At 40.2% G+C, this 26,509-nt stretch overlaps 2 protein-coding genes across 2 annotated transcripts; both read right to left on the bottom strand.

Annotated features, from left to right (window-relative positions):
• Window positions 1-1,759: 1,759 nt before the first annotated feature.
• On the bottom strand, window positions 1,760-13,449 carry LOC132591121 (vomeronasal type-2 receptor 26-like). The gene is made up of 5 exons (XM_060281138.1): window positions 13,232-13,449; window positions 12,126-12,417; window positions 8,371-8,598; window positions 7,548-7,674; window positions 1,760-2,655 (listed from the first exon to the last, which is right to left on the bottom strand). Exons 1-5 carry the CDS (start codon window positions 13,447-13,449, stop codon window positions 1,760-1,762), a joined length of 1,761 nt encoding a protein of 586 aa, XP_060137121.1.
• A 3,509-nt stretch (window positions 13,450-16,958) lies between these two features.
• LOC118077957 (vomeronasal type-2 receptor 26-like) lies at window positions 16,959-20,223 on the bottom strand. The gene is made up of 2 exons (XM_035101677.2): window positions 20,109-20,223; window positions 16,959-17,863 (listed from the first exon to the last, which is right to left on the bottom strand). The coding sequence occupies exon 2, from the start codon at window positions 17,859-17,861 to the stop codon at window positions 16,959-16,961; it is 903 nt and encodes a 300-aa protein (XP_034957568.2). The 5' UTR covers window positions 17,862-17,863; window positions 20,109-20,223.
• Between the last annotated feature and the right edge of the window lie 6,286 nt (window positions 20,224-26,509).

Raw genomic sequence — 26,509 nt, 5'->3', positions numbered from 1 at the left:
TTGTTAGTCCTGAGCCATATTTTTTAATATGACACATATATAACATCCTTTGCAGTCTCCAGCACTAATAATTGCAGGTAGTTTTACACGTGTCAGAGTTAATTAGAGTCTACTTTATAATAACAAAGGAAAATAATTACAAAGTAGGGGTTTCCTCTGTGGAACTGTAGAAGATTTCAGAAAATCTTGTTTGTCATACCTGGACAGAGGTTTTACTTTTTTTCCCTTTTCCGTCTAGCATCTGATATGCTGAATATTTTTTTAAAAAATAAATGCCATATTAGATTAACATCTGGCTAACTACAATAACAAGTCCCCCCCCCCCTGTAATATACACAATATCTTTCTTCCGATTTGTTTTCTACATGGGTACTATTTCTTGTTTCTTTTGTTTGTGTCTCACTCTGTGCACTAGTAATTTTGCACTTTTTATTTTTCAATAAAATTACAAAGGATAATAATTACAAAGTCAAGGTTGTGTAATTGCAGTTAATTTCAGAAAATCATGTTTGTCACATCTGGACAGAAGTTTTACTTTGCTCCTTTTTTTGCCTAACAACTCTGATCTGATGTGCAGTCCACAGCTTAGTTTTTCATTAGTTGTTTTCCACCCCCCTGTTCCTGGATGGTCTAATGGAGTTGTTAAGGGTTATTTTATTTTATTTTTTAATGGGTATCAAAATACTTTTTAAAATGTATATTTTTGGGAAATATTACACACACACACACACACACACACACACACACCGCTCTCCACATCAGAAGGAGGGCCCTATTTGCATGGCTACTCGCAGCACCCCCCATCCTACGTGATTCCCAGGTAAGCAGTTGTGGACTGCCTCCCAAAGTTGCAAACCTGAGGTTCCTGCCTAACTCACCTCAGTGAACCAATCACTACTGGGGAGGCGTAGCCAAGGGAGTAGACCAGGTAAGGGTCAGGACCGTCCTCTTGGCACAATAGAAGGTGTAACCTACCTGGAAGTCCTCGGTCGGCTCCAAAGCTTCTGGAGAGAGGACATCACTGGACTTTCTCACATGCACATAAAAACAAATGCTACTTTTGTGCATATTTTTTTAAAAAAAGCAGAAACAGGACAGAACAGACACATGGATTCAGAATTAAAATTCAGAAATCATAATATTTGGTCCTCACATTGACTTGCATTGGGAAAGCAAAACTTTTTTATTTAGAATTCAGAATTCATTAGAAGCAGTCACCCTAGAAATTTGTTCTCTTTGTAGTTTATACATAAGCTTTCTTGTTTACAGTATGCAGTGAACATCTCCAAGAGTTTTTTTGAGGTGCAATAGAGAAATAGAGAGGAACACTAAATCATCTGCATACATGAAGATGGGGAGTTTGCATTGGCTAAAAAATCTATTGCTATAAAATAAAAAAGAGTGGGAGTCAGAATGCAAACTTACTTTACTCCTCACAAAGTTTGAAAAGCATTCATCATACTTCCATTTAAACCTACTCTGATCCTCATTTCTGTGTTGCTGTATAGTTCTTGATTGTGTCTGACTTAAAAATACTTTCTATACATACATGAGTCTGTATGACTTCCCTTCTGTACATACATTTTAAAAAAGTTGATTCTGAGTTTCACATGTATCTCAAACAGGTAAGTGCTTAGAGAATTTTGAGCAAAACATATATTGAAGAGCTCCAGAAAGGGGAATATATCAGAAAGGTGTGTGTATGTGTGTAGATATGCATCCAGACCACAGACTGTAACAAAAAGCTATTTATTCATTCTTATCTTCTTATTAGCTGTCCCCTGTTGTTCAGCTCAGGTCTCAACAAAATGATATAACATTTGGGTGCAAAGATGCAAACAAGCAAGCCAGCACTGGAAGCTAAAATAGAAAAGACCTCCACAGCCACCATGTATTTGCCCTTGGAGCTCAGATAAGCTGGAATGAAGGAAAGCCACACGCTGCAGAACACCAACATGCTGAAAGTGATGAACTTGGCTTCATTGAAACTGTCTGGTAACTTCCTAGCAAAGAAAGCCACAACAAAACTGACAATAGCCAAGAAGCCAAGATAGCCCAAGACACAAGAGAATAAAATGACAGATCCCTCATTACATTCTAATATAATTTCTGTAGTCACTGAGTGCATGTCCACATCTGGGAATGGGGCAGAGGTTGCCAGCCACACACTGCAAATGCCTGCTTGCACAAAGGAACAAGATGCAACAATGGAGTTGGCCAGGCTTTTCCCCACCCATTTTCTCATCCTGCTTCCTGGCTTTGTGGCCATAAATGCCAGAACCACCATGATAGTTTTTGCCAGCACAGAAGAAACAGCCACTGAGAAGATGGTGCTGAAAGCAGTTTGTCGGAGAAGACATGTCACCGGTTCAGGATGGCCAATTAAAAGCAATGCAGAAATGAAGCAAAGCAGAAGGGAGATCAGGAGAATGTATGTGAGGTTCCGGTTGTTGGCTTTGACGATGGGAGTGTTGTGGTTCTTCAGAATTATTCCCAGCACCAGAGCTGTTATTAACGCTAAGGAAAGTACAAAGAGGCTTAAGGTGATTCCCAGAGGTTCTTTATAAGATAAGTATGTTCTAGCTTTGGGTATGCAAAAATCATGCTTCATGTTTGGATAGGTTGTGTCCATGCAGTCATAACAGTCATGCATATCTGAAAAGCAAAGGTAATTTATTGTTACTAAATTGATATTCAGCCTTTCATCCAAAGATCACAGGGTGGCGTTCAACATAATACACAACATAATAACGATTGCTTAATCAGAGAAAAGCCTGATGGAAGAAGAATGTTTTCACCTGGCACCTAAAGATATGTAATGAAGGCACTATGAGATAACCAGCCTCCTATAACCACTCTGCTTAAGTCTAAGTAACACATGAAGGGGTTAATATCATAGAGTTAGCCGTGCTGTCAGGTTAGCTAGGTCATTTCCTCTTATCTTGGGGGTGGTGGTGGTAACCAATTCTACCCCTCTCCCCACTAAGTCTAACCAAGAAGCTCAATGTGTGAAGGTGTTTGTGTTGGTTGCTGCTGCTTAACTGCATGCTCTCATCAGACATTCTTGAATTAATACCCTGTTTCTCCAAAAATAAGACGTGGCCATAAAATAAGCTGTGGCAGGATTTTTAAGTATTCAAGGAATATAAGCCATACCCTGAAAATAAGACATAGTGGTAGGCACAGCAGCAATGCCAGTCGTGGCAGGAGGAGGAGGAGGAGGAGGAGGAAAAAAATAAGACACCCCCTGAAAATAAGCCATAGTGTGGTGTGTTTTTTTTTAAGAAAAAATAAATATAAGACGGTGTCTTATTTTCGGAGAAACACAGGGTATATGGATAATTTAGGAATTTTCATCACTTTGTAACTAAGCTATGTTTTACTGCCTATGTAACTTTTCTGAAGCTTATGAATCTGACCTTTGGAGAGTTTGTAAGGAAGCTTAAAAAAAGGAAGCTTTTTACAATGCTAGGGGAAGAGACAAATTCTGGAATTCGCTTAAAAGGGCATATTTTAAGGTTTCTGGCCACAGCCACGATCAATTGCAGTTATTCTTCGCAGCCCTCCAGAGGCTGCGACAAAGTTCAGGAAGGGGAAAGAGAAGATTTATGAGGAATAAATCCTTGCAATGTCCCCCAGTGGGGTCTGCGATTTTCACTGTATCCCTCAGTACTGTGTAATCCCATGTCTGCCAACTTGAAAGACAGAGTGGGAGCGACCTGGCAGTGTGTCCAGTGGTGGAGCTTCATGCTCCGGCACTGGGGGCAGGGGCGAGGCTGCCGCCCATTCTGGGGGCAGGGCGCACCTCCCGGAGGGCTGTGATGCACGTTCTGGGGGGTGGGGCGTGCCTCCCAGAGGGCCGTGGAGCACGTTCCGGGGGTGTGGTGTGCCTCCCGGAAGGGGGCGGGGGTCGTTTTGGGGGCGGGCACCCACGATGGCATCCCTTGCAGCCCGCCGCTAGGGGCGGCCCACCCCTATCTTCCTACGTCCCTGAGTGTGTCCCTGCCATGGACGAGCCTCCATTACCACCATGATTTCTGGAGGGTTCTTTCTTAGTCTGGATACTTGGCTTTAATCAAGAGGTGCTCCTGGACTGACATATGCTAATGGACTACAATCAATAAGCTGTCAAAAGAACTGGGCTAGGCTTTCTGAAGGTATTTGAATGATTTTCCTGAAGCTTGAAAATCCCTACAACAGCTGGGAAAGGGATTTTTTTGTCCTCCCCTGCACAATGAAAGAGACGTGTATAGCTGTTGCTTTGTTACTCTGCCTGGAACCTCAAAAAAGAGGGGGGAGGCTTTTGATTTATGCTCAACAATGAATTTAATATGGTTTTGCTATGCCTCCGCCTCTTGATAGAGGCTGAATGGGTTTTATTTATGACTATCTGGACTGGGGGTGTTGTTGGAAGAATGCAGTGGAGGGAGGAGAATGAGCTGCAGCTGAACAGATGTGGAAAAGAGGCTGAATTTAAGAAAAGATTTTGCTTTTAACTGTGTTCCAAAAAAGAACTCTACAGGGAAATTTTAATGGTGGAAGCTGGAAGTGCACCCTGTGAGTTACTTATGGCTGTGGCTCATATGCTAGTCTGAAAAAAGTGGAAGGAATGGAATGTGACCTTGTACCATCAAGATAAACACTGCAGAGAATTGAACAATGGAAGATAGTAATGAACTCTCCCAGCATACCAGGTCTGGAACTGAAATGTATATTAAGGACTGCTTTTATATTTATAAAATGTAACAGAGGGACTGTTTGTAAGGAGGAAAAGTCGGTCAGTTAGAAGAATGGTTTAACAGCAAGTGAAGGATGACAACTGGACACTAAATATGAAATGACTGACATATGTTTAGAACAGGAGCGGGAAGCCTGATTTTAAGAAATTGTATTAAATCAAAGTAAGAAATTGTATTAAATCAAAGTAAGAAATTGTATTAAACCAGCAAGCCTGATTTTAAGAAATTGTGTTAAAGTAATTTGGTTTGATCTGTAATAATTTGGAAAAATCATAAAAAATGTTTTTTAAAAAACAACAACAGAAGGGCATATTTTAAAGGTCCAACAGCATGTATTTCTATGTTTATTTTGCTGCATAATTTGTTTCTTTAAACCTCTGCTGGGGTTCTCTCACCAAAGTGTACTTGCCCCCCCCCCCCTATATATCTCAAACGAACAGGTGCCATACAAGACTCAAAAACAGGGAGACACCACAGAAAATACCCATTCTTGTATTACCACTCTCCAGACCTCTCGTGGTAAGGGCACATTATGAAGGGACCCAGATCATGACTGCAGGGTCCAGGTCAGTTTATATTGGAAGAGGTGGTCCTTGAAGTATTATAGTTCAGAGCCATTTAAGGCATCATTGGTAAAAAATGATGCTTTAAATTGGGTCCAGAAATTAATTGGCAGCCGCTGCAGTCAGGCCGAAACTGGTGTCATATGCTGTTAAATTCTGCACCAACTGAAGTTTCTGAACTGGTTCCAGAGGCAGTCCCATGTATAATGCATTGCAGTAATTTAACCTAGAGGTTACTGGAGCATATAGGCAATCCCTATCCAGATAAGGGGGGATGCGGGTGGTGCTGTGGGTTAAACCACAGAGCCTAGGGCTTGCTGATCAGAAGGTCGGCGGTTTGAATCCCTACGACGGGGTGAGTTCCCGTTGCTCGGTCCCAGCTCCTGCCAACCTAGCAGTTTGAAAGCATGTCAAAGTGCAAGTAGATAAATAGGTACTGCTACAGCGGGAAGGTAAATGGCGTTTCCGTGCGCTGCTCTGGTTTGCCAGAAGTGGCTTTGTCATGCTGGCCACATGACCTGGAAGTTGTACGCCGGCTCCCTCGGCCAATAACGCAAGATGAGTGCCGCAACCCCAGAGTCAGTCACGACTGGACCTAATGGTCAGGGGTCCCTTTACCTTTATCCAGATAAGGGCACAGCTTGGCTCCATACCAATGAGGCCACCATATCCTCAAGCAACAGCAACGGACCCTGAATTATCCTCAAGCTGCATACCTGCTCTTTCAGAGAGAGTATAGCCCCACCAAGGGCAGACAGCCTCCCATCTAATCAGTTTATGGAACCACCCACTAACTATGTCTCATTCCTATCTGGATTGAGCTCCAATTCATAAATTTCCATCCAGTCCATTACTGCCAGCCTATCCACTGGCACGCCTGAAGATGTCAAGGAGAAATAGATCTGTGTGTCGTCAGCATTTTGCTGACAATGTGGTCCACTCAGTAGTTTAATGTAGATGTTAAACAGAATGGAAGATGACATCAAACCCTACGGAACCCTACATTGAAGTCCTCTTGAGGCCGGATGACACTCCCTCAGCATCACCCTCTGGAAAGGACCACCCATGCAGTACTGTAGCCACTGCAAAGCAATGTTGCCCACCCCCAATTTGGGCAGAAGTATAACATGGTTGATTGTGTTGAAAGCAAGCTCAGGGAGAATTTACAGGGACCCATTTGCTCTGTTTCCCTCCTGACACAGGTCATCATATAGAGTGACAAATGATGTTGACTCAGTGTCATTGCCATAATATTAGCAATATTACATTGTACAGCTAACTATTATATTGCTAACTAAATCTTAGCAATTAATATTATAACTGTTCCTCTTAGAGGCACTGTATTATTTAATCTTTTAAAGTGTTTCTACACTGTCTTTTTGTTTAAAATCTTCAAGGTATCTTAATGAATCAGCCATTTATATGATTCATACCATTTCCATGTTGATATACATAGAGAGAGGGAGGGAGGGAGGGAGATGCATATATATATATATATACATATATATATATATATATATATATATCCACAAAAATGCATATATGAACCATTGCTTTCAGCACTTCACTTCCTATGTTTGCACTTTGTTTTAAGTTTTCTATTAGTCTCCTGAAGTTTTTCCGTTCTCTAGAACCTAGCATTCAGTGGCTTATTGTTGTCACAAGCTTTGAGGAAAATTAGATAGATGAGACTTGATGACATTAGATTCCTCTCACATTTTTAAAGATGTCAATATGTTCTTTTCTTAAATTGTTTTTAGTTGTATTATTTGTGCCAACCCATTTGAGCAACCTGGGAGCCTTTGTGGCCCAAACACCACATATAAACAAAGAGTAACATTAACAATAACTAGAGGAAATTATGTGGCCAAAACTTGGCCGATCCAACAAGCTCAGTTCGTTTCAGCAATTGAAAAACCTTCTCAACTGGTTAGTGAGAATGCCATTGAAAAGCTCTGCTCCTCTGGTTAATTTGGACTATGGACTGAAGGAAAATGATATTAGAGATTAAGCAAGTTAAAAACCACTGATGAAACATTCAGAATCAGGCAAAATTTAACTGAAAGAGATGCTGATCAAATAAAAATAGTAACCATAGGGATCAGAGTAATCTGAAATATCTTCGTACTGTCAAGTTGTTTTATCACATTTCAAACATTGAATAAAAACAAACCACACTGTCTATCCCTCAGAACTATACTTTTCTAATCCGATATTGAAAACCTGTAAAGTGTGTGTGTTTTACCCTTTTGAGCTGAAATCTTCATTTCAGGACATGGAATGCAATCATAGCAGCAAAATGGCTCCCCCTCCTTCACTTTCTTGCTATAACCAGGATAACAACTCTCAGTGCATACAGAAAAAGGTTGTACCTAATCCAGAAATGAAAAAGGTCAAGAAAAATGAACTTCGTATTCTTAAGATTTTGGGGACTTTTAGTTGTTTCTTAGAGAATAATTAAGACATTACGTTCTGAGAAATTATAAATAGCTGGAGCATATTTATCTATTTCATAAAATGTATTCACTTTTTGATTGAAAAACACCTCAAAGCTGTTTACAAAAGTTATTGCACATGTGGGTATAACATAATTGTTATTTTGAAAGGAGGGGAACAATTGGGATAAATTACGATGCCAGGAACCTTTCAGTTCACCTAGAGATCCACTGGATCATAACTCTGCTCATTTTGGTGCATTATGCTATAGAACTGCTCCTGAAATCTGTGATTTATTGGATAGGGCTGTAATATAGATCAGCTGGATTTGATTTGATGTTACCTTGAAAAACTTTAAACACAAATGTGTTTATGCTTGTTTGCATATAATTAATGTTTTATTTATATTTGCATATACTAGTTTTTTATTTCTACTTCATTAAATCATGAAATTTCTTTTTTAAATATTGCATGTCAGACTAGTGACCTAGACCCCACAAAAAACTCCACCAGGGACATAAGGCAGTTTAGAGCTAAATTTTTATTTCATTCTATTTAGCCAGGTGAGAATAGTGACTTAAAACTCACTGAACTATTAAACAGTTTGCAAGGCGCTGACAGTCAGTTCTTACCTGGTTAAACAAGCTGTGCCATCTTATGACCTTGTCATTGATGGTCAACACTCTGTCTGGAGGAGCCTGAGGATCAAGCCTACCAACTTTCACTTTATGAAAGGATTGGTTGGAGGAAACGATCAAGTTTATAACATCAAATCCAGCTATTATTTTCCCACTTTGATCGAAAGAAATCTGGTCCCCAGCACTGTTATTAAAGGAAACACTTCTGAGAAAGTGATGGAGCTAGACAAAAAGAAGATAAATAAATAACAGCATTTATATAAAAAGGTTAAGGGACCCCTGACCATTAGGTCAAGTCCTGACTGCTCATCTCGCATTATTGGCTGAGGGAGACGGTGTACATCTTCCAGGTCATGAGGCCAGCATGACAAAGCTGCTTCTGGCGAATCAGAGCAGCACACAGAAATGCCATTTACCTTCCCGCTGGAGCGGTACCTATTTATCTACTTGCACTTTGAGGTGTTTTTGAACTGCTAGGTTGGCAGGAGCTGGGACCGAGCAACGGGAGCTCACCCCATCGCGGGGAATTGAACTGCCGACCTTCTGATCGGCAAGCCCTAGGCTCTGTGGTTTAACCCACAGCATCACCCGCGTGCCAGAATTTATATAGTAGTGTGTAAAAAGTTGAACTTAAAACGGACACTTGAAAAGAATTTATAAAACTCCCGGCCTGCATTTTCCTGACTGCATTCTGAAGACAATAGCATAATAAAAATATTACTCTATTGAGGATGAAGAAGAATTGGCAGAAAAAAATGGTCCTCCATCATTCTACACGAATCAGAAAATGAGTACCCATAACCCATACTACACTGTATTTACAGTAGGTTCATATACAAAAGAAAAAGAGAAAAAAGAAAGAAAGAAAAGGAAGGCTGACTGAATCATAGGCTATTCTTTCATTTATGTGCAGCGGGCAGAGGAAGAAAGCTGAAAATATCAGCATAGGTAGAGTTTTATGGACAAATTAGTATCTTTTGTTACCTTCAAAATACAGTATGCTACCGCATGAGAATGCCCATACCTGCCCAAACGGTTGATTTTGAAGTTGAGGTCTTCCTCTGACTAACACTGTGCCATATGTCCTTCTGGATGAGAACATAGCTTGTAAAGCATGGGCCACTACATAGACTGCATTATAGATACTGTAGCTGTGCCCAGTCATACTCATTTCAAACAAAGGGAGAGGGAGGCTCTCCAACTTCTCTTCTCCTGTGCAAATATCTCCATCCACATGGTCCCCAATGGTATTTAAGAAGACACAGCTGAATAAGGTCTCCCAGAATTTCTTTATAAAATCATCTTCTATTGTATTTAAAGGATTTCTGTTCTTAAGAAAGTTGTGAAATGTCTGTAAATAACTGAACTGATATCTGAAGGCTATAGCACCATGGAATAGTTCTGCATCCCAATGCCTTTGATAGTGAAATGCACTGAACTCCACCTGGGCTGTTGCTATCCAAACTTTCCCCCCTAATTTATTTTCAACAGATAAAAATGGAAGCCATCTGAAAAATGACATGGAATAAGATTCTCCATAGATCACTATTACATTTGCTTTGCTGCCCAGCATATTATCATTTATTTTGACCCCATCTTCTATGATGTCCATAAATTCAGTGATAAAAGAAAATGTGGGGATTCTCTCTATGAAGGCAAAACAAACACCCTTCTGGGAAAAGACTGGAAGCACAGTTTGCACAAATCTTTCTCCATTATCATTATCCATAACAATGACTCCAATCCACGTCCACCCAAAATGCAGAAGCAGAGAGAGAATTCCCTCATACTGAAGGGCTTCCTGGGGGACCATCTGGTAGAAGGAAAGGCCTGGGGTTTTATCATTCATCACTGGTGCAGGACTGAATGTTAGCTGAAGATGAAAGAGGAGATGTGAGTGAAAATAATAATAATAATAATAATAATAATAATAATAATAATAATAATAATAATAGTGTTTTCATAGTTCCTCCCAATGGGAGAGGGATTTCTCTCTGGTAACTCCTAAATTATGCAACAACCTCACCACATAGATGCATCTAGCATCTTTGTTGCTTAACTTCTGCCATATTGTAAGGCTACACAGCATTACCCTGTCCTTTAATAGATAAAATTTGACAGTTTCATGGGATGTACCCCTTCTGGGATTTTCCCTACACATATTGTGCTGGGGTGGTTTTTGAGGGGAATTCTTATTGTTGAATTTTAATAAATGCTTTACTTATTTTAAATTATGTTATTACGGTATGTTATTCTCTTATTTCAGCATCTAGGAATCTTCTTAGTATCAACTTACCTTTTCTTTTGTGGGCTCTCCTCCTATTTCCTAGTAATGTTCACCAATTCTCAAGTGGGACTTTTATACATACAATATTCCTTCACAATCCAGTCCCCTGGCCCCTGCGTACTATCACAATAACTGACCTAACAAGTCAAGAATATTTGCACCCCAGCTCTTTGTCTCCCTGACTAACATCTGCCTCTGTGCGTCAGAGGGAAAGAGGAAGCATTCCCAAAAACAGTAATCACAGGGATTATAGCTACCGTAGTTGGGGCATTTATGATACAGTCCGTATACTCCCTCAAATGACCACCAACAAGCCTAACACTGTGTACCTGTTGGAGAGCCATTCAATGCATTGTGGGTTGGGGAGTGTGGTGAATTTGAAACTGTTATGTTATGTTTTTGTTTCGCAACCGACCTATCGAAGGGTTAACCCAGACTCCTGGTTAACTGACAGCAACATTCCATGGGAGGCGTGGCCTGCATGGGGTTTAAATGGAAAGGGGAACCATTATGTCAGTTGGCGGTTTTTGTGGGGGAGCTTGGGTGGTCGTGGAGAAGGTAGACTTAGAGTAGATGAAGTAGTTGATAGGTATTCTGTTATTTGATTACCAAGAACGTTACCTGTGAAATTAAGTTTGTACCAATGATACCAGAAAGCAACCATTAAGATTCAAGCCAATAAATCTTTAAAGTGTCATACCAGTAATCGTCTATTTCATTTTCCAGCTAAGGTATCCAGGAACCCAGTTGGTGGGGAACTCTTTTAAACTGTCAAAACTGCCTTTTAGAGGAGAAAGGTTAGTTTGTGGCTGAGAGTGCACCAAGAAAAGGAGGGGGGCTAAAGGAGGAGACAAGTTCTGGATGATAATAAAGTTACCTCAGGAAGGAGGCTAGCTTTACAGTAAGGGAGTTTCTAGTGAAGTGAAACCCTTATCTGAGTACACATAGGAACAGTCTTACTTATAGCCCCGAGTCTATATAGGTAACTGGCCACGTTTAGGCTGGAAGAGGACTCTCTTATTTTTGAAAACCTACGAGTGCTAGAGGGTTTAAAGAAAGGCTAGAGGGATAAGTGGGAGGTTTGATTTACCTCAGAAATCCCTGTTAGTGCTTTTAATAATTGAAAGGTCAAAGTTATAAGACGGAAAGTAAAGGACTTTCGTCGCAGGGAGTATGTTGTTGTTGTTGTTGTTGTTGTTGTTGTTGTTGTTGTTGTTATAAAAGTATTTTCTATTTTATTTTAACTTGTATTATTTCTACTATTTGTCTCCCATGAGAGAAGGGTTGAGATACAAATCTAATGAATAGGTAAACACTGATCGTCAAATAGGCATAATTTCTTCCGCTTGGAAATATTATATGCACATTCTCATAGAATGTGAAAAAAAGCATTTGTGCTCACAAGCTGTTCATTTTACCACTATTATTTTTAATACTCATATGCACACATACTGTACCTTACCTGTGGAATTTTGTAGATATCCAATACAGTGGCCACATAAAGAGAAATATCTGAATCTAGTCCTCCAATGACTGTTACCAAATGATTCTGGGTGTCACATAAATAGTTAGGGACAAATATCTCCAATGTGGATGTAAGTAGCATAGTAGCATGATAAGTCCTCTGTGCATTGAAATAGCTGTCATAGATGCAGACACCCAAGGTGACATTTGGTAATAGCTGAGGGTTTTCATTTATCTCCTGTACTGCAAATGCCAAGGCCAGGATGTGCTGGTAATTTTTAGGCACAAAACTAGGACAAGATTAAAAACTACAATCAGACATACCTTAATAAGTTATTGCCATTTTGTTCTGTGTCTGCTTTATCTGTATTATTCATGGGGTGGGGAAAATTAAACAATCAACAACATGAGTATTTCTCTTCAAAATATTGGTATTGATAAAATATATTACTATGATTATGAATATTCTTTCAAAGAAACACAGTCGTGCAAAGAAAAAGAAAGAAAGAAAGGAAGAAAGAAAGAAAGAAAGAAAGAAAGAAAGAAAGAAAGAAATATGAAATGAGTCTATTTTACATTCAGGATACATTAAGATAGTTGTGGTAATGTAAATAAAATGAAACAAATAAACAGTGCTGTGTTTGAAGCCAAGTAACTGAAATATCAGAAGAAATGAAAAGCACAGCAAAAGTGCAAGTGGAGACAGCATGTATATGATGAAAGAAAGGAACCATGGGGTAGAAATGAGTGAGGTGGAGTTTGTAAAGGAAAGAAGAGCTAAAATTTCTTCCTGCTCTTTTTTTTTTTACCTTAAGTTCAAAAGAGATGTAACAAATGATAGAATCTCACATGATCAAATTTTAACAATAATAGTAACAGTAGTAGTCATATTTGAAGAGGGATATTTGGACCAATACTGTTACAATGGTGGGGGAACTATTTTACCAGTGCATCTTCTTCCAGGTGGAGCTTTCCCTTAAACGTATTAGCTTTTTCTACAGTCCAAAAAAACATTTTTATGAGACTGCAGCTTCTAAGACTAAGACCAATTAACAAAACAAAACAAAACCACAAAACAACAGAAAGAAAGAATTAGCTCCTTACAAAAGATCTTCAAATGAAGGTGCTGGAGGTTCTGTTGTGAAGGCTACTGAATTAACACTGGTGAAACTATGAGAAACAATCCCACCAATTATGATGTTGCCTGACAGATGATATTTTTGGAGTGGAGGGTATGGAGCATGGACCCTGCATTTAGCATAGTGATCCTCAGAGGCAATATGAGAAAGCAGTATTAGCAGAAAGACAACTAATACTACCATATTGATCACCGCCTTTCACTCTACGTCCAGATTCTTCTGTATTTCCACCTGCATCATTATCATGATATTCTCTGTGGTTACGGTGACTTGACTTGGATGCTCAGTCAGTATGATGATATGCTTGAATTACTCCAAGATATAAAGTATAAGTAAAGTTATAAGAGTGGTGTATGCATGCTTGTTCCTAGTCCTTCATCACACCTGTGATTGCTAGAGGGCATTTTTGTGCCATTCTCAGTTTGTGTTATTAGCTCTCTAAGGGGAAACTGTAATTGTGCAGTGGATTTTAGAAATTAATTATAGCTTTTATACATAAAGGGGTGTGTGATATGAAGTCAAATGTGGGAATTCCCCGTGGAATTGCAAAAGAAAACATGTTTATCACATCTGAATAGAAGTTTTCTTTTCTATTTATCAGATTAGGAATATGCACTTGAGCTTTTAAATGCCTGACTGGAGAAGTTTTCACATCACATTTTAAGGCAAATTTGCAAAATTTGCACTTTCCAAAACAATACACAAATTAAAATATAGCCACCATTTGAAATTCACATTTCTCCAGTTGTTTTATACTAGGGGAAAGTGTTCATATGAATGCATACATCACTTAAAGTAACATACAAGAACTGTACATTCCAAATTCCAAATCTTTATTATGGTCCTAGACCAGCATAAGGTAAAAGCATTTCCATACATAAATAAAACATGCTAGATAGGCAGTAATCTGTAAACAAACCAGAAACCTTCATAAAAATGACAAAAGTAGTTTCTTTAAATACAGAGTTCACTTGTACTCGTAATATATCAGTGGTTCACTGTTCATTTCTTTTCTTTCCAAAATAGATTATATCTTGAACAATTACAAGTGAACTCTTTATTTACTGCACCATTGTTGGTGGTATTGTTGTTGTTGTTGTTGTTTAGTCGTTTAGTCGTGTCCGACTCTTCGTGACTCCATGGACCATAGCACGCCAGGCACTCCTGTCTTGCACTGCCTCCCGCAGTTTGGTCAAACTCATGTTCGTAGCTTCGAGAACACTGTCCAACCATCTTGTCCTCTGTCGTCCCCTTCTCCTAGTGCCCTCAATCTTTCCCAACATCAGGGTCTTTTCCAAGGATTCTTCTCTTCTCATGAGGTGGCCAAAGTATTGGAGCCTCAGCTTCACGATCTGTCCTTCCAAGGAGCACTCAGGGCTGATTTCCTTAAGAATGGATAGGTTTGATCTTCTAGCAGTCCATGGGACTCTCAAGAGTCTCCTCCAGCACCATAATTCAAAAGCATCAATTCTTCGACGATCAGCCTTCTTTATGGTCCAGCTCTCACTTCCATACATCACTACTGGGAAAACCATAGCTTTAACTATACGGACCTTTGTTGGCAAAGTGATGTCTCTGCTTTTTAAGATGCTGTCTAGGTTTGTCATTGCTTTTCTCCCAAGAAGCAGGCGTCTTTTAATTTCGTGACTGCTGTCACCATCTGCAGTGATCAAGGAGCCCAAGAAAGTAAAATCTCTCACTGTCTCCATTTCTTCCCCTTCCATTTGCCAGGAGGTGATGGGACCAGTGGCCATGATCTTGGTTTTTTTGATGTTGAGCTTCAGACCATATTTTGCGCTCTCCTCTTTCACCCTCATTAAAAGGTTCTTTAATTCCTCCTCGCTTTCTGCCATCAAGGTTGTGTCATCTGCATATCTGAGGTTGTTGATATTTCTTCCGGCAATCTTAAATCCGGCTTGGGATTCATCTAGTCCAGCCTTTCGCATGATGAATTCTGCATATAAGTTAAATAAGCAGGGAGACAATATACAACCTTGTCGTACTCCTTTCCCAATTTTGAACCAATCAGTTGTTCCATATCCAGTTCTAACTGTAGCTTCTTGCCCTACATAGAGATTTCTCAGGAGACAGATGAGGTGATCAGGCACTCCCATTTCTTTAAGAACTTGCCATAGTTTGTTGTGGTCGACACAGTCAAAGGCTTTTGCATAGTCAATGAAGCAGAAGTAGACGTTTTTCTGGAACTCTCTAGCTTTCTCCATAATTGGTTGGTGGTATTATCTTGTTTCAATTGCAGTAATCATTGTATTGCCACCCTGTTTATTGTTTTATAGACAGGCAATAACTGCCTATAGTTCAGTTTTAGAATTGTAGATGCTTTGGCCACATCTGGTGGTGAAACTTAGCCAGGGAATAGGAAGGGGAAATGCATCACATCTTGCTACCTTGATTTAGAAGAGGTTACCAAAAAGCATGCAAGTTCTGTCAGATATTGGAATTAGTTTATTGGCTCAATAAGCAACTGTTACAATATAAATTACAGCCAAATGGGTTGTCCAAGAAACTTCCTTGCTAGTGAATATTTGGGGATCCTATGAATTGTATTACAGTGATACCTCGACTTACGAATGACTCGACAACCAAATTTTTTGACTTACGAATGGGGCAAATGGCCGCACGCTTATGAATTCCTAGATATCCGAACAGAAGCTGTGGCGGTTTTTTTCGACTTATGAATTTTTAGATAGGGTTGCTTCAACTTACGAATTTTTCCGTTTCCAATGCATTCCTATGGGAAATCACATTTCCAATGGCGCTTTTCGACTTACGAATTTTTCGACCTACGAAGGTGCCTTCGGAACGGATTAAATTTGTAAGTCAAGGCACCACTGTATTCATCTTTGTAGTTGTGACAATGAGCACAAAAGGCAAGCAAAGTTCACCTGGCTATTACAAATTATGGATGACTTCTTAGAACAGGGGTGGTGCACCTCAGACCTGAGGGCTAAGGGTGATCCCTCTACTCCTCTCTATTAAGGCTTTCCCTTGGCCACATCATATACCAGTATTGCTTTACACATTCCTTGGGTGGTTTTACCTGTCTGAAATGTTTCCTTGAAGTTTGACAGTGCTTCTTCATTCCTTGGATGGACAGAGAGGGACTGATACATGCCTCTCAGAAGGTTGTTCAAAATGACCGCTCCCCACATTAAATGGGGGACGACTTTTGCGTGGTTGCACACAGCCCCCTGGATCCCCAGAGTGACTCCCTGGTAGTTCAGAAGTGGCACTACCTTCCCAGGCTGGATACCTGTGGTCTCCGCCTACCCCAGCCAATCATCTAATCCCGCCTGGGGAGGTGTTGCCAGGGAACTAGCCAGGTAAGGGGAGGGACTGTCAAGCTCAGACAATAGAATGTGAATCTTACCTGCACGAGAAAGAGGTTCATCACATGTTCTTTCTATATAACTACTGGAACAAGCCATAACCCACAATAAAGGAAACAACAACGCACACTAAAAAGAATAAAGGTTTTATGCATCTCAGATATGGGTTCATGGGCATGGATGTACATATGACAAGATCCAGTAACAAACTGTTAGAGTGTGTTTGGAGAGCTGCAAAGAAAATTTACATACAACAAATGCTGCAAGGAAAAAATCTAGAAATATTCTAGAACATACACATATTGTGCTGGGCACTGCAGATTACAGAAGATTTCATGGACACATTCAACAAACATTTTGTCTTATTAGCTGTTCCCTATTGTTCAGCTCTGGCCTCAACAAAATTAGATAACATTTTGGGGAAAAGATACAGCCCAGCAACCCAGCACTGGATGCTAAGATACAGAAAACCTCCACAGCCACCATGTATTTTCCTTTGGTGCTCATATAAGAAGGAATGAAGGATAACCAAACACTGCAGAAGACCAACATGCTGAAAGTGATGAACTTGGCTTCATTGAAACTGTCAGGTAACTTCCTGGCAAAGAAAGCCACTGTGAAACTAACCGTGGCCAGGAAACCCATGTAGCCAATGACTGAGTAGAACATTGCCACAGACCCCTCATTGCATTCTAGTATGATTTCTTCTGTCATTGAGTGCATGTCAACATCTGGGAATGGGGGATAAGTTGCCAGCCAGATAGTACAGATGCCTGCTTGAATAAAGGAGCAGGAAACGACAACAGAGTAGGCCAGTCCTTTCCCCACCCATTTTTTCATTATTGATCCTGGTCTGGTGGCCATAAAAGCCAGAACCACAATAATAGTCTTTCCCAAAACTGAAGAAACAGCCACTGAGAAGATGATGCCAAAAGCAGTTTGCCGAAGGAGACATGTCACCTTCTGAGGTTCACCAATGAATAGCAAGGCAGAAAGAAAGCAGAGCAGGAGGGAGATGAGGAGAATGTAGGTCAAATCCCGGTTGTTGGCTTTGACAATGGGAGTGTCATGGTGCTTTATAAAGATTCCTAATACCAGAGTTGTGATAATTGAAGAGAAGAGAGAAAAAGAAGCTAAAATGACCCCCAATAGTTCTTCATAAGACAAGAAATTTATGTCCTTGGGGATACATGCAACCTGGTTTTTGTTTGGATAATATTCATCAGGGCATTTAAAGCAGTCACCCATGTCTGAAAAAGAAATGAGTCTCTGTCAATCTTATATTCATCTCATAAACATATCTATGGCTGTTCCTCTCAGAGGTATTAAATGTACATCAAATAATGATTTGTCTGTGATAGTTGCATACATCTGGAACAAAGCATCAAATATTGTTCATGACTAAGGACAGTGATCCACTTAGCCAGCTCCATACTCATGGTGCCTACATTTTAGATTTTACTCATAGTTAAATGCTGATTTTAAGGGAGGTGTTATGATTTTAAGGGAGGTGTTATGTCATAGCTGCCAAGTCTCCCGTTTTTCGCGGGAAACCCCATATTTTAAAGTTTCCTGCTGGCAGCCTGGATTGAAAAAAATAATCCCGTAAATCCCCTGGATTTCTCACCTGCCAGGGAGGCTCCATTTTGGGCCCTGGCACCACCCGATTTCTGGTGCTCATACATGGGTAGCGCGGCACCGAAAGTCGCTACTACGCATGTCTGTACATGTGTAGAAGCGAGTAGAAGCGATTTCTGGTGCCGCGCCACTGCTGATCCCGCATTTTTCAGCGGGAGACTTGGCAGCTATGTATTATGTATTTGCCTATATACCCAAAGGAAGACTCAGGATGCAGAATTATCTGAGATTATATATCTAAAAACCAAATTAAAGCTAGCAAAACCAAAATATAGTTTGAGAGGAAAAGTTTCCTAAGACAGAAGGAAACATGACACTTCCTACTCCTTCATATGTCTACAGGAGACACCTGTTAGCTTGGAGCAAAAGATTGGAAAGAAAACTCTAATAATCTTTGGTAGGTGATCCGAGAAGCACACACTTGCCCCATCAGGTTAGCATTTACCCCAGTGTGCATGCCAGCCTAAAGGGCACACCCAATGACCCCAATCAAGGCAGCATAAAGTGACTCAAGAGTGCCCTTAACCCAAGGCTTCCTCAATTATCCCACCTCTCTTGACTTGTATTTTCTGCCTGGACTAACAGACAATTAAACTAAACTAAACTAAACAGTATGAAGTAGGCAAAATAGAGAAAAATCAAGGTGAAGTATGGGCTCACTCCCAAATTCCTAATCAGCTCTGAAATGACCACCTAACCCAAGCCTACACTGCAATGGGAAGGGGGGTGGGTCTCTCCAAAGAGAAATCTGCAGCATTCAGGGAGGATCAAGGCTTAAAAGCCTGTTCCCCATCTCTAAGATTGTTCCACACATTAAGATGGGCCACCCACAATTCCTCTCCAGGAAGAGATCACTTGAGTCTCCTTTCCTGGGGGACATGGAGTGTGGGAAATTTGCCCCCACTCAAGTGTGGAAGTGGCATTGTTGTTGTAAGTTGTTTCAAGTTACTTTGTGTAAACAAACAAACCAAAGATTATGATGTTATCACATTCAAGAAAAAACAGCAGAAGAACATATGTTTTCTCCAGACCCAAGAGTGATATTTTCTGGTTCACTTTTAGTAGGAGACCAACATGACACATCCACCAACAGTCCCAATTTGTATGGGATGACACTGGTTGACAGAAGCGGCTCCGGCTTCTTATGTCAATCTGTGATGTCCTGCTTCTTCCACCACCACATCTGCAGGGCCTCTGCCAAGGCCTGGAAGCATGCTGTGGCCACTGACATGCGTAAGGAACCAGGCTACACTTCCACTGCACTTCCAGTGTGGCGTAGGCTTCCAGATGTATGCCAGTGGTTTTGTCGGGCTTCGCGGCAGCATCAACCCTAACAGAATCTTGTGGTGGCAGCAGGTCTCACCAGACCTCGTGGTGGTGAGTCTCGCCAGACACAAGGTCAAATTATTGCACATATATTTAAATATCATATGTCAATTCATACCTTTTCAGTGCTGTCCTGTGCAGCACCAACCCCTACCAAAATATGCCAACATTTTTTTGGGAAAAAAATTTTTGGGAAAAAAATGTAGAGAAATAATGCTGATGTGCTTATGACTATTCTTCTAGGTGGGTTTTTTTTTGGGGGGGGAGAGTTAGTTCAATTTGTTGTACCTTTAGTTATCTTAGATTATCCACTGTTGTTTTAGTTTATGGTGAGTTTATTTTGCATTAACATTTTAACTGATTTCTAGAAGTCTGTATTGACATATTTCATTATATTTTACATGGCCCTGCAGCCATATGGTGAAGTGCAATATAGAAAATCTATCTATCTCTACCTAAAGTGGTCTTTACAAACCTATCCCTCTAGACTGCATTGATTTTATCAATAAACCTATACAATATAGGCCTTACCCTCCTCATGTGAAATCTTTCCTTCTGGACATGAGATGCAATCGTAGCAGCAAAATGGCTTCCCTTCCTTCACTTTCTTGCTAGAACCTGGACGGCATCTTTCCACGCATTCAGAAATAGGTTGTGTCTAATTCATAAAGCAAATAGGACAAAAAATAATAACCTTCACTTTGATGACCTTTAAACCTTTGGGGTGGGCTTTTCATTTTCAGATTTATCAGAATGGCTGCATGGTTCCATCATATGCTAACATACTTTTGAAGTCTTGGGACCATGTTATGTGACTCCAGTCCCACAAAAGCATGCCCAATTATCACTATTAAACTGGAAAATTAGGATTAACATTTGAAATTCATCTTGTTCTACCCATCTCTGTCCAGTCTTTCAACCATTACCACTAGTGGTGTCCTTCTTCTACACCAATGGACTGGAATATGCTGGAAATATGCTGGAAAGTAGTAAAAAGTAGTAAAACGTACCAGGAATGTGGGTGTATATTAGAGGAATATATATATATTGGTTATAATGCCATCTAGTGCTTAATGTATCAGTTAAGAGTTAAATGAGTTTTGCAAGTTATTATGGTCTTAAACAGGCTGCCTAGTTATTCCTGGGATTTAATGCTTCATGTTTGGATTGTTGAACATGACCTGATAGAATTGTTAAGATAAATAATGAAAATATGAGTTGAAATCGGTTTAATTCCACCATTTTTGTTTATAGTTTTTGACTCATGATGTAACTTTTAATCGCCCTTGTGGATAGCTCAGTCAGTACAACATGACATGCTTAATCTCAGGGTCATGGCTTCAAACCCCACATTGGGCAAAAGATTCCTGCATTGCAGGGGGTTGGACTAGATGACCCTTGTGGTGCATTCCAACTGTACAATTCTGTGATTCTATTATTCTATCTACAGGCTCACTGTATTTTTTTACCTCAGAACTCTGAGTTGGCTCTCTTTATATATGGTTAAACAAAAGAGGGGGAGATGTTTTGAAATGTGCTTGAGAAGAAGGGAAAAGAAACATCCGTGATGCAAGATTTCTCAAGTAAACACATAGGAACATAAGAAGAGCCTGCTGGATCAGGCCAATGGCACATCTAATCTAGCATCTGTTCTCACAATGACCTGTAGGAAACCTGCAAGGGGGACCTGAGAACAGGAACACTTTTCACTCCACCCCATGCTATTAAGATGCCTCAGACTGTGGAGGCAGAACATCGTCATCATAACTAATAGCCATTCTTAGCCTGAACCTCCAAGAATTTGTCCAATCCACTTTGAAACCATCCAAGTTGGTGACCATCCTGTGGGAATTAGTTCCATAGTCTAAGTATGCACTGTGTGAATTACTTTATTTTATCTGTCTTGAATCTTCAGTTTCATCCACAGGTTCTAATGTTATGTGAGAGGCGGAAAAACTGTTCTCTATCCATTTTCTCCATGCCAAGCATAATGTTATGAAGTATATAAACTTCTACAAATTTATATAAAGTATCTTCATTTGAGCAATACCTCGGGAAATTAATTTTGTCTATCATTACTGACATTCAGTACTTCAAGGAACAAGTAATTCCTAAACTGCTATTAACTGGATCCTACCTGGTTAAACCAGTTGTGCCATGTGATGGCATCCTCATTGATGGTTATTTTTTGTTCTGAAGGGGCCCTAGGATCAACCTTCCCAATCTTTACTTTAGATATATTTGAAACACATAAATAGTTGATGATATCAAATCCAGCTGCTAACTTCCCATTTTGGTCAAAGGAAATCTTCTGTCCAGCACTGTTGTTAAATGAGGTATGTCTCAGAAAGTGATGGAGCTAGAATGAAAATATAAAGGTTTATAAAAATGCTGCAAGTGGGTCATGAAATTGCATTTGTCTCATAATTCGGGCATTTGTTAATTTGTTTTGCACAGGTATTGAGTTTTTTTAGAAACCCATTCATGCCCCCTCAAGAGTGAGAGACACAGGTTCCAGACCCTACCTACCACAAGTCTCTACCTTTCCCACCCATCATCAACATAACCTGTCAACATAAATATCCAGTATGCACCACTAACTGTTGCAGCTTGGCATGACAGTATAGAATAGGAGGGGGAAAATGCCTGTAAGCCAATCACAGAAAAGGACAAAAAATTCTTCTTGCCCCCAAATAAGGCAACCAGTTAAACTCACACTGGAAGGGCAGGTTGAATCCTGTGCTCAGAAATAAAGAGAACAAAGAGGCAGAAAGCATCACCTTAAATACCTCTGCCCCTCTCCCTTTGCTGAAATTTTCCAGCATCAGAAACTGGAGTGCCTACATGCCAGTCTTTCTGTCCCCACACAAAAGCAATCCTGCCTGGACCACTTTTGCAGCCAGATGGAGGAGCAAACTTTTCTAATATACAAGACGTTGCTTCTAAATGTGGGTTTCTGTACTGGTTACAAAGCTTTAAGGGCTCAGCACATACACAACGAAAAAGAAAGTAGAGATGGCTAAATTAAAAACGATGGTTCTAGCTTTTAGGACAGCTAAAGAAGATACAACCATAAGGACTGGAAGAGTATAGGGAGGCAGCTTACTTCTCAAATTAGTCTAGCTATAACCCATGAGGATGTTCAGCTAACTACCTTCCAATATGGTTGATTTTGAAGCTTCAGATCCCCTTCATCCAGCATTGCTTTGTTTTTCAGTCTTGATGAAGACATGGCATGTAATGCATAAGCCACAACATAAACAGCATTGTAGACACTGTAGCTATGGCCAGTCATGCTCATTTCAAAATAGATGAATGGAAGGTCTGCCAGCTTCTCCTCTCCTGTGCAAATATTCTCAGGCACCTCATCCACTGTTGTATTTGGAAAAGCACAGTCAAAAGCATGTTGCCAGAAGTCCCTGATGAAACCATCTCTAGAAGTGCTGAAAGGGTTTCTGCCCTCAGCAAACTGCTGAAATTCTGACACATGATTGAACTGATATGAGAAGGTTATTGCACCATTGAAAGTTTCTACATCCCAATTCCTTTGATAGGAGAATGAATTGAGCTCTATCTGGGCTGTTGTTATCCACACTTTGCCTTTGGGTTTCTTTGCCATGTGGTCTACACTTGACAGAAATGACAACCATCTAAAAAATGGAAAGGAATAAGACTCCCCGCAAGCCACAATTACATTGGCTTTGCTGTTTCTTATTTTATCATTTATTTCTTTTCCACGAGCCACCATGCTGGTAATCTCCGAAATAAAAGTTGGAATCGGGATTCTTTCCATGAAGGCAATACAGACACCTTTCTGGGGAAATGTTGGAAGCACAGTTTGCACAAATCTTTCTCCATTGTCAGTATCCATAACAACGGTCCCAATCCATGTCCACCTGAAGTGCAGAAGCAGATGAAGAATCCCATCATACTGTAGGTCTTCCTTAGGGACCATCTGGTAGAAGAAAAGGCCTGGGGTTTTATAGTTCATCTCCGGAGCAGGGCTGTATGTTAGCTAAGGATACATATGAAGATGAGGTTGAAGATAAACAATCACCTTTGGTGGTTTAAACTCCCATTCATTACCCATTAGTGCTAGAGAAATTGGCACTATTTGCACATGTCATTTCTACTCTGGCAGCCATGTTACTTGCAAAGTTAGTGAACTGTATGAAGGTGTCTCAAATTTAAAGTTGTTTTATGATCTGTCTGCAAGTGATGCATTTTTAGAATAATTATCAGAGTTTTATTCAGTGATATGAAGAAGGATGAGAGATAAATATTTCTAATACAGGCAATGTTGTATAAGCTCCATGCAGGTTTTCTGCAAATATATAATAATCACTGCTCAATAAACAGCTGGTTTGGAAGTTTCCTAAATTACTTTTTTCCTAGAGCTATTCACAGAGCGGGGTGCACTATGATAAAATGTAGTCCTGAAGAATCTTGAGATTCATGAATCAATTCACAGTAAACATTCTCAGGGTGAAACAGAGTAATTAAGTACTTTGAACTTTTAAAATACTGTACTAATAGTCAATGAGAATGTGGCATTTATAGGCTATGAAAGGGCCATACAGACTGTGTTTTCCTGCACACCTGAAGGGAGAATCAGGAGGCCAGTTTTGGTTATATTTATTAAATATAACCAAACATAATTAAGTGCAGCCAAGTTGAATCTTTGCAGACTGGTGAAAACACCAACCTGTTCAAAACCACCCCAGCTGAACTACATCAGTTTGATGGCATGGGATGAAGCAGTTTCCCATCTCTCATTAAATGGGATCCTTGGGAGTTTGTGACTTGACTGGTGTACCCCACCGCTGTTGATACATGTTACAAAGGCTTCTAAGCTGGTTGGCAGTGGAAGAAGTGCTCATACCTAAACATAGAAACATAGGGTGCTTAAAGGTAAAGGGTAAAGGGACCCCTGACAATTAGGTCCAGTCGTGACCGACTCTGGGGTTGCGGCACTCATCTCGCGTTATTGGCCGAGGGAGCCGGTGTACAACTTCCAGGTCATGTGGCCATCATGATAAAGCCGCTTCTGGCAAAACCAGAGCAGCGCACGGAAACACCATTTACCTTCCCGCTGTAATGGTACCTATTTATCTACTTGCACTTTGACGTGCTTTCGAATTGCTAGGTTGGCAGGAGCTGGGGCCAAACAATGGGAGCTCGCCCCGTTGCGAGGATTCGTACTGCCTACCTTCTGATTGGCAAGCCCTAGGCTCTGTGGTTTAACCCAAAGCGCCACCTGCGTCCCGTGCTTAATGATGGATCAAATCCACTTACCAGTTTAGGAAATGAAACAGACAAATTCATAAAGCTAATCTGTATCTGTAGAGGGTAATGTGGAGTAGGCAAAAACAAGCAAACAAAAACCTAACGTCAATTTAACAATACCCCAGAAATTCCAGTTTATACCCTGTATAGTCAAATGCCTAGTCCCATATTGCCAAACAGTAGGAAGGTAAATAGCATGAAGATTTTAAAAATAAGAGGTTGCAGATGGCACTGCCATTAAAATGGGGGGGGGGTGGAACCTTCCCAATCTGATTGGCCCCTTTTGCCATGTGAAATCCTGCTTAGTCACTTCTTCCAGAAGGAAGACTCCAATTATTTCCATAATAAAAGAGAAAGAGAGTAGCAAACTTGCTCTCATCCATAGAATAGGGCTAGCACCTAGAAATGATTAGAGTGATGTTGATTTAAATTTGTATGCCACCCTTCATCTGAAGCTCTCAGGCTGGTTCACTGCATAAAAATACATGTACAAAACACAAAATGCACAATAAAAATGAGAAGAAAAATTAAATAAAACTATAACACCCCTCTTTCACAGATGACACTAACACGTAAGATAAGGTTCATTTGTTTCCTTCAAACGCATCCATTGCACCTGACTACGACTAAGGAGTTGTGAAGGAATTGCAAACTTGTCATACCCTTATTTGCATATCGTACCTGTGGAATCTTGTGCATATCCAAGAAAATGGCCATATTTGAAGAAATTTGGGAATCCAGACCACCAATTACTGCAGTTAGCTTATTACGTAGATCACAGTTGTAGTTTGGGGAAAATCTCTCCAAACTGTATATGAGCAGCATTGTAGAATAGTAGGTCCACATAGCATTGTAATAGTTGTCATAGATGTGGAAGCCCAAGGTAACATTGGGTAAGATCTGAGAGTTTTCATTAATCTCCTTCACTGCGAAGACCAAGGCCACAATATGCTGGTAATTCTTAGGCAACACTCTAGAATGAGAGTTCCATTTTGTATCAGAAGGATATTCTACAATTTATCATCAATATCACATATAATCACAATGTTAAAAAAGCCCAGAATACATAAGAAAACCAAAACCAAAGACAACCAAATAATCCCTCCTCCCACAACACCCTTTAAAAGGGCATCAGGCTTGCTTACCACCAATCATTCTACTTCTAAGATAAATGAAGCCAATATTACGGGTAAGTAAAAAAGTAAACCCTTACAAAAATTCTTCCTTCAGTGGCTGTGGAGGTTCCTTCATGAAATCTGGTGAGAAGGAGATGAAGCCACCATGGGAAACAACAGCACCAATGAGGAGGTCTCCTGACTGATGATACTTGTGGAATGGAGGGTGCGGATACCAGACCTTGCATTTAAGAGTGTGGGCCTTGCATGTCATGTGAGGGAGCAGTATGAGCATCCATAACACCAACAGAACCATTATCCCCAGCACAAGTTCATTTTTCCCGTCTACATGCAGATTCTTGATGTCTATAAACATGCTGCAAGATTACAATGGCCTAATTTGAACATTCAAACAGTCCTTAAGTCTGCAATTGCAAACAGAAGGACCTGAGGATCATACTGATGAATAAATGCCTCGTTTTAGTTGCTAGCCCTTCCTCTAAGTGCTAGGGGATATACTTATGGCATCTG

This window comes from Zootoca vivipara, chromosome 13, assembly GCF_963506605.1.
Source record: "Zootoca vivipara chromosome 13, rZooViv1.1, whole genome shotgun sequence".
Lineage (NCBI taxonomy): Eukaryota > Metazoa > Chordata > Lepidosauria > Squamata > Lacertidae > Zootoca > Zootoca vivipara.
Note: the sequence above shows the minus strand (reverse complement) of the source record. Positions and strands in the feature narration are given on the sequence as shown.